The sequence below is a fragment of the Astyanax mexicanus genome, chromosome 21 (genome assembly GCF_023375975.1).
Source record: "Astyanax mexicanus isolate ESR-SI-001 chromosome 21, AstMex3_surface, whole genome shotgun sequence".
Taxonomy (NCBI): domain Eukaryota; kingdom Metazoa; phylum Chordata; class Actinopteri; order Characiformes; family Acestrorhamphidae; genus Astyanax; species Astyanax mexicanus.
In genome coordinates, this window is record NC_064428.1 from 4,715,694 (window position 1) to 4,730,790 (window position 15,097).

Here is a 15,097-nt window from a genome sequence, read left to right on the forward strand (position 1 = left end):
GTAACAGTGTGCAGGTATTTTAAAACACTAATGCAGCATTAAATACAGAGAAATAAATAATTGACACTATGTTTCCAGTTTCATAGAACAATTCAGCTTTATATTATTTTGAGTTTCCCTTAAACAATGTGCAATGCACATTCCAAACACTGTAAACTTTAAAATGTAAATTTTCTCTGTATCACATTTTCTCTTTCTCTTACATCTCACAGCAGCAGCAAAGCTGTCAGAAAATGTGCAAATATAATAACCTGATCACACATCACTACATATTCTACAGCTGCAGACTACTGGCTCACACAGTGTATTTCTGGAAAGCAATCAGACATTCTCCTTTTGTCCTGATTAATCACAGTTGAAATATTCCCAAATCCTATTCCCAAATTCCTTAAATCTTCCTAGGATTTTAGTTCTTCTCTTTGCAGACCTTATACAGTTATTAGCAAAAACTTTTAAACTGTGTTTTAATTTGTGATAAGAAAGAGAACCATGATGATGGTCTACACTGCACTGTCCAGTTTGAATTAAACTGAATACAAATTGCTTTTAAACATATTGCAGACACATTTAATGACAATTTTATAGTGGTTAATATCTAATGTATAATACAAATTGACTGCACTTTATCAGCTGACCAGCCAACCAGAGTGGACAACCTCAAAAACCCTGACAGTCAATATTTGGAGCAAAAGGGTGGACTATATATATATATATATATATATATATATATATATATATATATATATATATATATATATATATATATGTTCCTGGTTTGATTAATGTTAAAACGCTGCTGGAGAAAAAAAGAATAATTTAATTTTCTACTAGTTGTTTCTATAATAAATGAAATTCTTATTTATACAGTTTAAATTGTTTTAAGATTTGAATGTGATTTGCAGGTTTAAAAGCTGATATCTGATCCGGCCTAGATCTGAGCCAGTAGACAATGTAGGTAACATCAGAAATGAGTTTACAGATTTAGAACAACACTACTAGATATGACCAGTAATAAACGAATGAAAAATGAGAGGATAACACTTTACAACAAGGGTACATTAATTAACAGTACTTAGAATAAAATATCTCAACTAATTATTAATTGACACTAGTTAATACATTATTAATCATTTAAATATTTGTAAGTCAAGTCAAGTCAAGTAGTTTTATTGTCAATACTGCATATGTACAGGACATACAGAGAACTGAAATTACGTTACTCTCCTTCCCAATTTTACAGCAAGTACAGATAATAGATATAATAAAGGAGAATGGGAGACACTGTGTGTACAATACAGCAGGGACACAAATAGACATACATGAGACAAAAACAAGGTGCTTTTGTCCCGATTCATGATTAATTGCATTTTTTTAAGGATTAAAATGTAGTAATGTTTAAATAATGTCTTAACTAGTGTTAATTACTAATTAGCTAAGAAATTACTTCACCATTTAACAAGGTTTATTACTGTTGTAAATACTGTTATTTGTGACCCATATTGTAAAGTGTTACCGATGAGAGAATACAGAGTACAGAGAGAAGAGATTATATTAGAATTGTCTAGATGTCAGTTTTAGGCTGCTATCGACAGATATGATGGATTAGATATTTTAGATGACAAATGTCATCTAAACTCATGCTGCTAGTTGCATTTATTAGTAGTCTGAGTATGATAACCTGCTTTTAGATAAGTATATTACCTGATATGATATTAAAAACCCAAACTAACATTGGAAATAGTAACTTTCAATTGTACGATTTCAGAATCTGTAAATTGGAAAATAAAATGATCTTTAACAGACTCAGAGTAGTAGCCTGCCATACTGAAACTAGGGGTGTAACGGTACATGTATTCTTTACGAACTGTCACGGTACAGGGGTCACAGTTCGGTTTGCGCAAAAAAACGCAGAATACAAGGTACACAGGCAGTCTATAGAAGACTTGTGGAACCAATGAACGTAAATCAGAAAGTGTAGCTGTAGCACTGTTGCTATTAGCAACTCGCTACTGACCTTTTGGTTTAGCTCTGATTGGAAGCTGGAGCACACAAGCAGAGAGCGCGCTCAGAAGCGCAGGTCATTCAAACTGTCTGCTGTGCTGTCATAGGAAACTAATAGTCGCCTGTCGCTTTCTAGTGTGAACGCAGGGTTAGGCGCTCGTACTGTCCCTCTCTCTCTCTCTCTCTCTCTCTCTTTCACTCATGCTGTCTGTCTCTCTCTCTCGCTTTCTCACTTGCTCTCTCTTGTGCTCTCTCTCTCTCTTAATTTTAACAATCTAATGCTGATATTTACTTTTAAAAAAACTGAAATGCATCCAGTAATATGCTTAGGAATAAATATTTGTACTTTAACCAGTAAAGTAATTATGGTGTTTTTGTTTTTAATAGTGTCATAATCAGGCTCATTGTTTGTTTGTTCCAACAAGATCTAAAAATGGATCCTTTCATGATGACAGTAGGAGAGAACCCTGGTTTTAAGTATTTAATAAAAATGCTTGAGCCCCGCTAAAACATTACATGCCAAAAAAACATAATTTGATTATAATGAAGATTTATTGTTATTATGAAGTTAATAATGGTGAGGTTAAACAGAATGCCCAGCCTCTTTATTTTTTCCACCAGCCGTACTGAACTGTGGGATTTATACCGAGATGTGAACCGAACCGTGAATGTTCTGTACCGTTACACCCCTAACTAAAACTGAATAAAACATATGTTGTGTAATTTAGTAATGCCTTAAATTTAGATGTACAAGTGAAGCAGCATGCACATAAAATCTATGCTATTCACAGCGCTGCACTGATCCACCCTGAATAAAACCCCATGAGACCATCACTTCTAAAGCTCAGGATGTGACCTACAATATGTATTGGCACTGAGGGTTATGGTCACAAACTGACTTTATGAGGCACGATTTTCACAAGAGTGATGAACACATACAAAAACACACAATAAACAGATCTAATGTGCAAAACAAAGAAAAATCATATGAGTCACAGACCTCTCATTTCTGAGTGCTGGCAATGGCTGAGGTTAATACTGTGGCTTCTGCTTTGTGTATCAAATAACTTAAACTGTACAAAAGCCATTACCCTTCCTGTTTTATAAAGTCCCTAATTTACAAATAAATACAGCCACAGTAAACAAACACTTTACCATCTTTACTCAAGTCCCAGTGAGAAATTTATCCCATGCACAACACCGATTATGATTGGCTGCCAGGCAACAAGGTACCGTAGCCAATCCAACAGCTGTCCGTACAGAACATGTGTTCTCTCCCAGCTGGAGTTCAGACTTAAGGAAGCACACAGAGCCAAAGACATAATAATGGCTATAAACTGTATTTACACAGTTATTTCTACAGTCATTTTGTTACAGTGGTGTAAAAAATTTTGCATGTTTGTCACACTTAAATGTTTCAGATCATCAAACGAATTTAAATATTAGTCAAAGACAACACAAGTAAACACAAAACGCAGTTTTTATTATTAAGGAAGAATTAAAAATTAAAACCTACATGACCCTGTGTGAAGAGTTCATTTTCTTTAGCCACACCCAGGCCTGATTATTGCCACACCTATTCTCAATCTAGAATCACTTAAATAGAACCTGCCTGACAAAGTGAAGTCCACCAAAATATACTCAAAAAGTGTCAAAAAGTAACTGAGATCTATCAGTCTGGAAAGGGTTATAAAGCCATTTCTAAAGTTTTGGTAATACTTTGAATCACAGTGAGAGCCATTGACCACAAATGGTGAAGACATGGAACAGTGGTGAACCTTCCCAGGAGTGTCCGGCCGCCCAAAACTACCCTAAGAGCACAGCGACGACTCATCAATTGCCTTAGTTAAGGTCAGTGTTCATGAGTCCACCATATAAATGAGACTGGGCAAAATGGCCTGTGTGGCAGAGAGCCAAGACAAAAACCACTACTCAGAAAAAGAACATTAAGGCTCATTTTTCCAGAAAACAACTTGATTATCCTCAATACTTTTGGGAAAATACTTTGTGGACTGACAAAACAAAACTTACACTTTTTGGAAGCTGTGTGTATCATTAAATCTGCCATAAAACAAACAAAAAAAAAACAGTAAAACATGGTGGTGGTAGTGTGATGGTCTGGGGCTGTTTTGCTGCTTCAGGTCCCGGAAGACTTGCTGTTGATAAATGGAACTATGAATTCTACTGTCTACCAAAAAAATCCTAAAGGAGAATGTCCAGTCATCTGTTTGTGACCTCAAGCTGAAATTAACTTGGGTTCTGCAGCAGGCCAATGATCCAAAACACATCAGCAGGTTCACCTCTGATTGGCTGAAGAAAAACAAAATGAAGACTTTGGAGTGTCCTAGTCAAAGTCCTGATCTGAATCCTACTGAGATGCTGTGGGTGATCTTAAAGCTCCACTAGGTAGGATTGAGATTTTGTGCTCGTGGGGTCCCCCTACAGTTGTAGAGTGTAATAAATGTTTCAGGCGGATTAGTTTCTCTTTCTCGTTTTCTGGTTTTCACAGCCATATTCGGTCTCTTTCCAGCTTCTGCCAGAGTGTCTGTATGTTAGTTTGTAAAGAACGAACCAGTAGTCCTTGTAGAACTGTTAGAACTAAAGGTCGGAAAGCAGATCGCAGTTCTCGCGAGCGTTGGTCGCGGCCGCCTCGGAAAACTTACAGAGTCTGGTTTGAGCTCAGAGGAGCTCCGGCACAGACACGAGAGCACCGCTATTCCTCCTATTACACCTCAATGCAGCGCTGCAGTGAGTTTCAAGCTGTAATTTTAATTCTTTAAAAAGATCAAAAATCAAGGGAATCCTATCCTGTGCTGCTTTACACAGACCATTCATGCTAGAAAACCCTCCAATGTGGCAGACTTACTACAATTTTTGCAAAGAAGAGAGAACAAAACAAAACTTTCTCCACAGTTGCAGTTGTTGCTGCTAATTTCTCCCTTAATAATATAAAAACAATTAATTAAAAACTGCTGTGTTTACTTGTGTTGTATTTAACTAATATTTAATTTAGTTTGATGATCTGAAACATTTAGGAGTGACAAAAATATCATGAAGGTGGAAAACACATTTTTACACCACTGTTTATAACCTTTATCTCTCAACATAGTTAAACATAAAGACATTAAATGGTTTAGACTCACTGATCAGCCTAATGCTAACAATCCAAACTACAAACTATTATTTGCCCTCAAAGTTTCTAGAATCTCCTAATATATATAAAAAATAAATGTATACTGCGGACAGTATATGAACCGTTACACTTACAAGAAATTATGGATCTGAAGAACAATATAAATTTCAAAGGATACGGATTGTTCATCATTCTCTTAAGGTCCACCTTTTCATTGCAGTATGGACAAGTCTGCTTCTTTCCCACAATGCACCAGCCACGAATACAGAATTCATGAAATCTGTTAACCATCAAAAGAGACAGATTAGATGTTGTATCAGTCATAGCTAATTATTCAGTGTTTACATGCACTCAAAAATCCATAAATCCGTTCCTAATCAGATTAATGCAGTTATCTAATAATTCAGGAAGACATGGATACAACATATTCTGATTTATTAAGTTTGATTAAGGCCCAGATATGACTGAGGATCTTTTATTATACTGTTCATATCCATACTGAAATTATATTATCCATATATCGACCGAAAATCAGAAATATATCATGACACAAATTCTGGCCATATAGTCCAGCACTGATCTGTAGTGAGAAGGAAAACTACAGGAATGCAATACAAGATAATCCATTCGACACTCTTTTTCAGTTTAAAGCCTTAAAACATTCATGTTTAATTTAGATTTTCCTTTTTTTGTCTATCTATATGTTAAAGTTTTAATTTCAGCTCAGTGAAGCACTTTAAGCACCAACACTTCTACAGTTAACACTTTGTTAAATTGTGTTTCAAATACAGAACTTTCTGTTGAACAGATTGTTTAACATTTTTTGAAAACAGTGTTAAATGTGATGCAGTTGGAAATTTGGGTGCACCTAACTTTTGTGCTGGTGCACACACACAAAAAGTTAAATATCAAAACTGCACAAAATAAATAAGGCCACAAAATGAGATAATTCACTTTTCTGGATATCTCTGCATTCAGAGTACATAAGTAAGCCCTGCTTATATACTCCTATTATCTGATAATCCAAGTTCATATAAAAGCCATTATCAGTTTACTCACAAAAGATATTCAGCAGTAATTTTCTGCTTGGCCTTCCTGAGAAAATCTCTTTATATTTTAAACATTTATTGTATATAAACTCTTTAAACTTGATACCTGATAAAAAAAATAAAAAAAAAAATGAAAAGGTTGAGTATAGGTTTTAACTAGTCATATAGAACCCTTACGCAATATTGTTTCACACATTTTATCAGACCATTCTGCGTCTTATTTAAGAAAAGAGTATTTTAAACTGCAAATACAGTTATTTAGAACTGCAGCTGAACCCCTGTGTGTTAAAACCAGAGACAGTAAAAAAGATGGACGCCGTGTCGCCGTTCCCATTCATTCAATGAAAATGAAGCCAAAATCTTCCTCCATTTTGACGATCCTGAAACCCGAGTCTGCGCAGTAGAGACCAGATGAGGGAGAAAGACTGTGGAGATACCGCCTACTCATTTAAATAACCCCGCCCCTGAGGGCTGCCTCGAGGTCACAGGCTGTAGAGCGGAGCGGAGCTGACGGTCTATTATTGGTCCCGCCCATATTGGAAAAAAAATGTGACTGAAAGTTGTTTTGTTTTGCCATTGAAACCTATGGGGATGGGCGGGGTTACACAGCTTTCTGCAACCGAACAGCAGGGGGCGCCCCACCTGTGGTGGCTTCACTTTTAAGAGACGATGCTCTGTTCAGCTATACACAGTCTATGGTTAAAACGTACATGTGATTGCAGGAGAGCTGATAGGTGTCCTCAATGATGCCCTCCTCATCCACGTCCACAAACGTCTTCTGTCCGCACACAGCACATATGTCGTGGCTCAGATTCCGAGATGGCATTCCCCCTACGTTATAATACTTAACAGAACGAGAAAGACAGTTAGTAAATTAACACTATGCATTTATCTATAGTTTAGGATTCAACACAATACAGACAGAAAGACATAATAAAAAAAGTAATGATCTAATGACCGATGATGAGCAAGTCTTCACTAAGATCTAAAGAAGCTACAGTCATAAAACTGAAGCATTTACAAACATGGTTTTTGCTTTAGAGGACAATATTCAATAAAATGTCCAACATTTATGTTACAAAATTCTACTTATAACCTAATTTAATTATCACATCTGTTCCACATGAATTAGCCGACAGAGAAAAAGAAAATTAACCTAATTTCTATAAAGTATGTGTACCCCTATAGTGGATGCCATGTAGTCTGAGCAGATTTCAGCAAAGTCTCGACCCATCACTCCATAGTACAGCCCATAGAACAGCATGATCACGCCCACATCCATCGAGTCCTCTGCTTTGATCCTTCCAAAAAGAAATAATAATAATAAATAAGAAAACGCTATTTAGTAATTCTGCATATTATCAAAATGACCAAAATACTTTAAAACATTTTCCCATGTGTTGCACAATGTTTTTAAATGTGTATGTTTTTATGCAGTCTGGTAATCTGCAAGACAAGCAGTTTCACATTTATTTTTATTCAAAAACATTCAATAAAACTGCAAAGCACTAAATCCAGCGCACAATATCCACAGAAATGCATACTGTGATCACCACAAAAATACAGTGACTTACAAAAGTATTCAAACCCCTTGAACAATTCACAAATTGTCACCTTACAATCACAAACTATTAAGATTTTAAGTGATAGACCATCATAAAGTTATAAAGTAGCACATAATTGTGAAGTGCAATGAAAAATTGCAATAAAAAGCCACCTTTCCCTACAAGTCTTTAGGGATAAAATACTCTACCAGCTTTGCACATCTAGAGACTGAGATTTTTGCTCATTCTTCTTTACAAAACATCTCAAACTCAGCCCTTTTGAATGGAAAAATTGTGTCTGAGAAATGTTTTTTTTTTTTCAAGAAAATGTCTTGCCAAAGAAGCTCACTGGGATTTAGGTCAGGACTTTGACTGGATCATTCTAACATATGAATATTCCACTGTAGCTTTGTATGTACAGGGGTTGTACAATGAAACTGAAACACCTGGTTTTAGAGCACAATAATTGATTGTGGTGACGGACAGTTCTGGTGGAAACAGGAGAGTTGAGGTGCACATTGAATTCTGCCGTGATTTGATCAGCCGTGGTTTTATGTTTTTTGGATACAATCCGGGTTAGCACCCGAACATCCCTTTCAGACAGCTTCCTCTTACAGCGTCCACAGTTAATCCTGTTGGATGTGGTTGGTCCTTCTTGGTGGTATGCTGACGTTACCCTGGATACCGTGACTCTTGATGCATCGCAAAGACTTGCTGTCTTGGTCACAGATGCTCCAGCAAGACGTGCACCAACAATTTGTCCTCTTTTGAACTCTGGTATGTCACCCATAATGTTGTGTGCATTGCAATATTTAGAGCAGAACTGTGCTCTTACCCTGCTAATTGAACCGTCACACTCTGCTCTTACTGGTGTAATGTGCAATTAATGAAGATTGAACACCAGGCTGCTCCAATTTAGCCATGAAACCTCCCACACTAAAATGATGACAGGTGTTTCAGTTTCATTGTTCAACCCCTGTATGTTTAGGGGTGAATATAGCGCAAACCACCCTTTATATTGCCCCGCCCTACACCTATCAATATAAAGCAATATTATTCTAATAAAACTTCACCTACCTGAAGAAAACATTGAATCCAAACATAGTAAACATAATGGCGAGGTAACCAAACACGCCCACAGCGTAGCTCAGCTTGTAAATTAGGAGGAACCACTTATACACCATCCTAAATAAAAAAAGATATACATTTGCTTAATAAACTTTCAATAGCCAAATAAAGGCAATTATCAATATGATGTTCATTATTTAATCATCATTGCTTTGAGATTACGAGTTCACAAATATTATCTACAGATATAATTGTTTAATTTTACCTGGGAGTTCGAACAGAGAGAGGTTTTCGAGTAGCTCTGAAAATTACGTAGCTGGTGATGACTGAGAACATGCCCCATGTAGACAGAAATCTCCACCAGTAAAGCTTTATAGTAAAGTAAAGTGGAACCACCCACATCTGCAGCAGCGTCACCATCTGCAGGAGAAAACAGGAGAGTACATGTTAAAGTAATCATAGATCTTATGTGAAGAGTGAGTTTAAGGACAAATGACACATGGAAGGAGTTTTTTGGCCCACCTGATATAGAAATATTGATCAAACTGTCAGATACTGAATCAGTAAGGCTTTTACAGTTAAAACATATAGGTTTATCTTTGTAGGTTGGCAATCATATGCAGCTGAGCCTTTTTACAGATTTTACAAAAGTAAGTACAAAAATTCAAAGCTCTTACAATCGCCTACAAGGTGATGAATGAACAGCTCCTTTCTACCTGCACTCGCTCCTGAAGGCTTACTCTACCTCCTGGCCGCTGCGCTCCTCCAATGAACGTCGCCTCGCTTTACCAAACAAACATTCACACAAAGCAATCCAGACTGTTCTCATACAGAGTTCCCCAATGGTGGAACAAACTACCTTCTACTACCAGATCAGGAGAATCTCTCACTATCTTTAATAAACTCCTGAAGACAGAGCTCTTCAAAGAGCACTTACTCTCCTAACACCTCTAACTAACTACCTTCTACTACCAGATCAGGAGAATCTCTCACTATCTTTAATAAACTCCTGAAGACAGAGCTCTTCAAAGAGCTCTTACTCTCCTAACACCTCTAACTAACTACCTTCCACTACCAGATCAGGAGAATCTCTCACTATCTTTAATAAACTCCTGAAGACAGAGCTCTTCAAAGAGCACTTACTCTCCTAACACCTCTAACTAACTACCTTCTACTACCAGAATATCTCACTATCTTTAAGAAACTCCTAAAGACAGCGCTCTTCAAAGAGCACTTACTCTCCTAACACCTCTAACACTCTAACGACTTCTAAACTCATTTCCTTTTTCCCCTCCTTTACTCCTCTATCCTATTATCTCCCTTTGACCTCCTTTAAGCCCTTCCTTACCTTTAACTTCTATTACTTTTGTACTTGACTATTGTAAGTCACTTTGGACAAAAGCATCTGCCAAATGTAATGTAATGTAATGTAAAAAGTAAAATTAAGACATTAGCACAGCTATGTATGTAAGTGAGCAATGAAACTGTGCACATTATATTTTACATTTTGAATCTATAAAGGAAAGGTATACTATTAACAATATTATTGTGGCACTCACGTTGTATGATCTGCAGTGTCTCTGCTTCCACTGGACAAGTACAATTTGTGCAACCACCAGGGTGGCGATGAGGATCAGAACCATCTCAGCGTGCATGGCCTCATGTCCTCTGTGTTTAACATGCAGTTTCTCATGCTGCACCCTAGAGAAAGACAAAATGCACAGGACGAAACATTAATAAAAAACATACACAAAAATCAGGTGAACACAGCCTCACAAACAAGTATGTACTTATTGTACAAAGCAGTTTTTATTACTCTGCTCATTCAGTAGGATTTAGTCTCCATTTTATACACTATATGTATCACGATTGAAACAAGTACGTGCCTCAAACCATGTACATGTTAATGAAGGCAGAAAGGTAATTTTCATCAGTTGGACCAGACAGAAAGAAATTTGTACTGTTGTAATCTAAATATGTTATACAAAATGATGAATACCGTATTTTCAGCATTATAAGGCACACCATATTTTAAGGCAAACTATCAATAAACGTATTTTTTCTGCAACACTGAATTATAAGGTGAATTATGCGCCACTAGTAAAGAACAGGGGTGTCACCATGTTTTCCATCTAATTCAGCATGTCTCACCGCTGGGTGGGAAAATTTTATTTCTTAAAAAACATTTTCTTTTAAAGTCAAACGAGTGCTGGATATTAATCTACACAGATTTATCTACTGATAACCAGGGTGATATTAGCTAGCGATTCATCCCACGTAGCTGGTTTAAACACGGTAAACATGCAAACTACAATCTAATATACTTACCTCTAAATGACAAAAGAGCTAGCACTTAGCACAGTTAGGGGCTAATGCTGCACCAGCAGATAATTCTCACCTCTGAACAGCAAAAGAGCTAACAATTAGCGAGGTTAGCAGATAATGCTATAAATGCTGTAGAAATAAACTGAAACTCCTGTATAATGCTGTACTTCAGTACAGTTTATAACCTGACTAGTAAAATTCGTACATAAGGCTCACCAGATTATAAGGCAAATTGAGTAACTTAAATGATTTAAAGTGGCCAAATGATTTGCATTCATACTGCAACACACTAAATTAAATTAAACAGCATAATTTTGCTCTCTTTGTGTTGAAACATACTGCCCACTGTATACTGTATACAGATTCAGTGCATATAAAAAGAATACACCCCTTTGGATGCGTCCCCTTTTATTGCTTTTACAGCTTTTTTATGTTATACTAAGTATAACATGGAGCTAGAGCAGGTCACCCTCACAAACTGAGTGGACTGTGCAGAAGCAGACTAAATCCATGTATTGACCTTTCCTTAGACAAAGAGTACAGATTTGGACACTGAAAGATATTTGGCTTTCGCCTTACTGTGGTATCAAAGATACTGTAAAAACAAGTGAATTAAAAATATACTCACTTCCAGTTTTCTCTGTACGACATTTTCAATGGATCCCCCTGTGTGGAAATAAAAACACACATTAACAAACAAATGTATAAATTAACATAACACTGTAGATAAAGCTCAATAATTCTTTCTTCTAATCCGGAACAAAATCAGCCTTCAAAGAGAAGTTGTTTTCATGAGCTTGTGTAACACATGTTGGCTTTTGATTAGAAAAGATTTCCATGTGCTCTGCAAAAAAACGATTCCTGTCCACATCTAGCAATATTTTAGCGTATGAATGTATGTTAACGCTATAGTTTAATAGATTAGCTTTAAAACAGCTCATAGATACCCAAGGATTAGGATCTATTTCTTTAGTTTTATTGTATCCATCAGTACTATCTTACAGCTTATCCAGCATATATAAACCCTGTCCTAATCATCTGCTTTCTCTTTCTCTCCCCATGTCCCGAGCTGCTGCTACCAGTGCCCATCCCACTCCAGCAGAGTTTTATAAAACCATTCTAACCCCTTTCTCTTCCCTCCCCTCTCTGTTCTCTCTCTCTCTATCTCTCTCACATGTGCTGAGATGCCCGGCCGGTCTGCCTGGATCTGTCCGTTTGTGGTTCCAGCTTTCAGGAATCAGCCCTGTCCTTCTACTCACCACAATTATTACACAGCCCTTCTAACTCCTGCTTTTTGTTTCTCTTCCTTTCCTTTCTGTTTTCTCTATCTATCTCTTTTACATGTATGGAGATGCTGTTCCTGATGTTCCCAGCCTGGCTCTCCACTGCCCGCTGTGTTGTTCTCCGGCTCTGCAGCCCTGATTACCATTAACACACTCAGTATCTGTTTCTGTATTAGCCATAGCTCTATAGTTTGTGCCCATCACATTCTTATATTCATAAATTAGTACCTGTTATATTAGCCATAGTTCACATTAATTCTCTGTACTGTTTTGTTCTGTTATTTGTTTGTTGTTTGTTTGTACTGAGCGGGTCAACCCGAGTAGGATGGGTTCCTCGGACTGAGTCTTGGTTCCTTCCAAGGTTTCTTCCTCTTAAAGGGAGTTTTTCCTTGCCACTGTGTCATCATAAAATTGGCATCTCTGTGGTGCTGCTCATAAGAGGCGTGGACCTGTTTTTCCTGTAAAGCAGCTTTGTGACAACCTTTGTTGTAAAAAGCGCTATATAAATAAAATTGAATTGAATTGAAGTGACTATCTGACATTATTCACCTCTCACACAAGCAGAGATGTTTTAAAGTAACTTGCGTTAAACGATCAGGGAGGTCAGTATAATTCTATGTTTATATTTGTAGTATAATGCATATTTGACATTTGTGTCACTACATGATATTTGTAAAACAGGTAAAATCAGGACCTCAGCAGTGTAAAAATTTAAATTTTTCATCTTCTCCTAATTCTATGGTTAGGCAGACAAGTCTCTCTTCAGAAACATTTAAGAGAACTTCTTTATATTAAAAAATATGCTACAGTGAGCATGAAGTACCAAAAAAAGATAAACTCTCACCTGGTTATTGAAAGTTCTTTGCTCTTTATATGTGTGGAATTACATTATTATGCTTTTATGCCCCTAATTTTATCATTTTCTGTAAAGCTGTCTTGTGACATTAATTGTAAAAAGAACTTTACAAATAAACTGCACAGCAGTAAAATAATTTATTACAATTATTATTTGTGGGATAATCTATTTTAAAATCATGACAAGACTAGCTAGCAGTTGTGATGGTATCCCAGGAGGTTGACTGAGTTACTTGTTTATCTGAATCCTGTTGACACAAATAGATGCACAACTTTGCACCTCTTAATACATCTGCAGAAATTACACTGTTTAACATCCAGCTCAAATTCATAGTGCGGACATACTATGATATGATATATGATGATATATAACACTGTTTCACAGTCTCACTGTTTTACAGCCTCACTGTCTCACAGCGTCACTGTCTTACTTTTTGTCACAAACGCACACAGAGGAACATCAAACAAAGGGTCTGTACAGTCCTTTCAGCAGCAGAGCACTAAAGCAATTAGTTGCTCAAGCCTCTCCACAGCCTCTTAATCACTCCAGTGATCCTATTGGTTGAGAGCTGCACTGATTGCTAATTACTAACTAGGAATGTCATTCTCTTAAAGGGACCTTGCCCCATTCTCTCTTGTACAGCCTCACTGTTTCACAGCCTCACTACTTATCTCACATCCTCTCTTTTTCAGTGTCTCACTGTCTCAGTGTTTCACAGCCCTAGTGTCTCACAGCTTCACAGTTTCACAGCCTCATTGTCTCACAGTCTCGCCTTCTCACAGTCCCACTGTTCACAGGCTCACTCTCTCACAGCCTTACTATCTTACAGCCTCTCTGTTTCACAGCCTCACTGTCTCAGTGTGTCACAGTCTCACTTTTTCACTGCCCCCCACACACACACAGCCCAGCCCACAGCTCAGCTTCCAGCTGCTAAACTAGCTAAAGCTAAATAACTATACAAATAAACTGCACAGCAGTAAAATAGTTTATTACAATTATTATTTGTGGGATAATCTATTTTAAAATCACGACAAGACTAGCTAGCAGTTGTAATGGTATCCTAGGAGGTTGACTGAGTTACTTGTCTATCTGAATCCTGTTGACACAAATGGATGCACAATTTTGCACCTCTTAATAAATCTGCAGAAATTTCACGGTTTAACATCCAGCTTAAATTCATAGTGCGGACATACGATATCATATGATATGATATGATATATAACGCTGTTTCATAGTCTCGCTGTTTCACAGCCTCACAGTCTCACTGTTTTACAGCCTTACTATCTATCTCATATCCTCTCTTTTTCAGTGTCTCACTGTCTCACTCTCAGTGTTTCACAGCCCTAGTGTCTCACAGCTTCACAGTTTCACTGTCTCACAGCCTCACTGTCTCGAAGCCTAACTATCAATCTCACAGCCTGTCTTTTTCACAGTGTCACTGTCTCACAGCCCACTGTTTCAGTGTTTCACAGCCCCAGTGTCTCACTGCTCACAGTCTCACTGTCTCACAGTGTCACTGTCTCAGTGTTTCACAGTCTCACTCTTTCACTGCCCCGCACACACAGCCCAGCCCACAGCTCAGCTTCCAGCTGCTAAACTAGCTAAAGCTAATGAATGTAAATACAGCCTGGAGCCTGAACTATCTGAAGCTCTAAATACAGAATTGAGGACAGGTAATCTCCCTGTTACCGTATCCCGCATATAAACACAGTAATAAACACAGGTAACCGAGTTCTCAGGATATTATTATTAGCAGCTAATTTAGCTCAGCTACCTGAGGTTGCAGTCCAGCCATGGCTCCTGTTTTTCCTCTAATAGTGTTTTACTGCCGGCATGTC

The 15,097-nt window shown here is 37.3% G+C and overlaps 1 protein-coding gene across 1 annotated transcript; it reads right to left on the bottom strand.

Moving 5' to 3' along the window:
- Positions 1-78: 78 nt before the first annotated feature.
- On the bottom strand, positions 79-15,097 carry rnf175 (ring finger protein 175). The gene is made up of 9 exons (XM_022664277.2): positions 15,034-15,097; positions 11,749-11,786; positions 10,355-10,496; positions 9,061-9,215; positions 8,805-8,912; positions 7,364-7,484; positions 6,894-7,027; positions 5,313-5,414; positions 79-3,282 (listed from the first exon to the last, which is right to left on the bottom strand). Exons 1-9 carry the CDS (start codon positions 15,052-15,054, stop codon positions 3,162-3,164), a joined length of 942 nt encoding a protein of 313 aa, XP_022519998.1. The 5' UTR covers positions 15,055-15,097; the 3' UTR covers positions 79-3,161.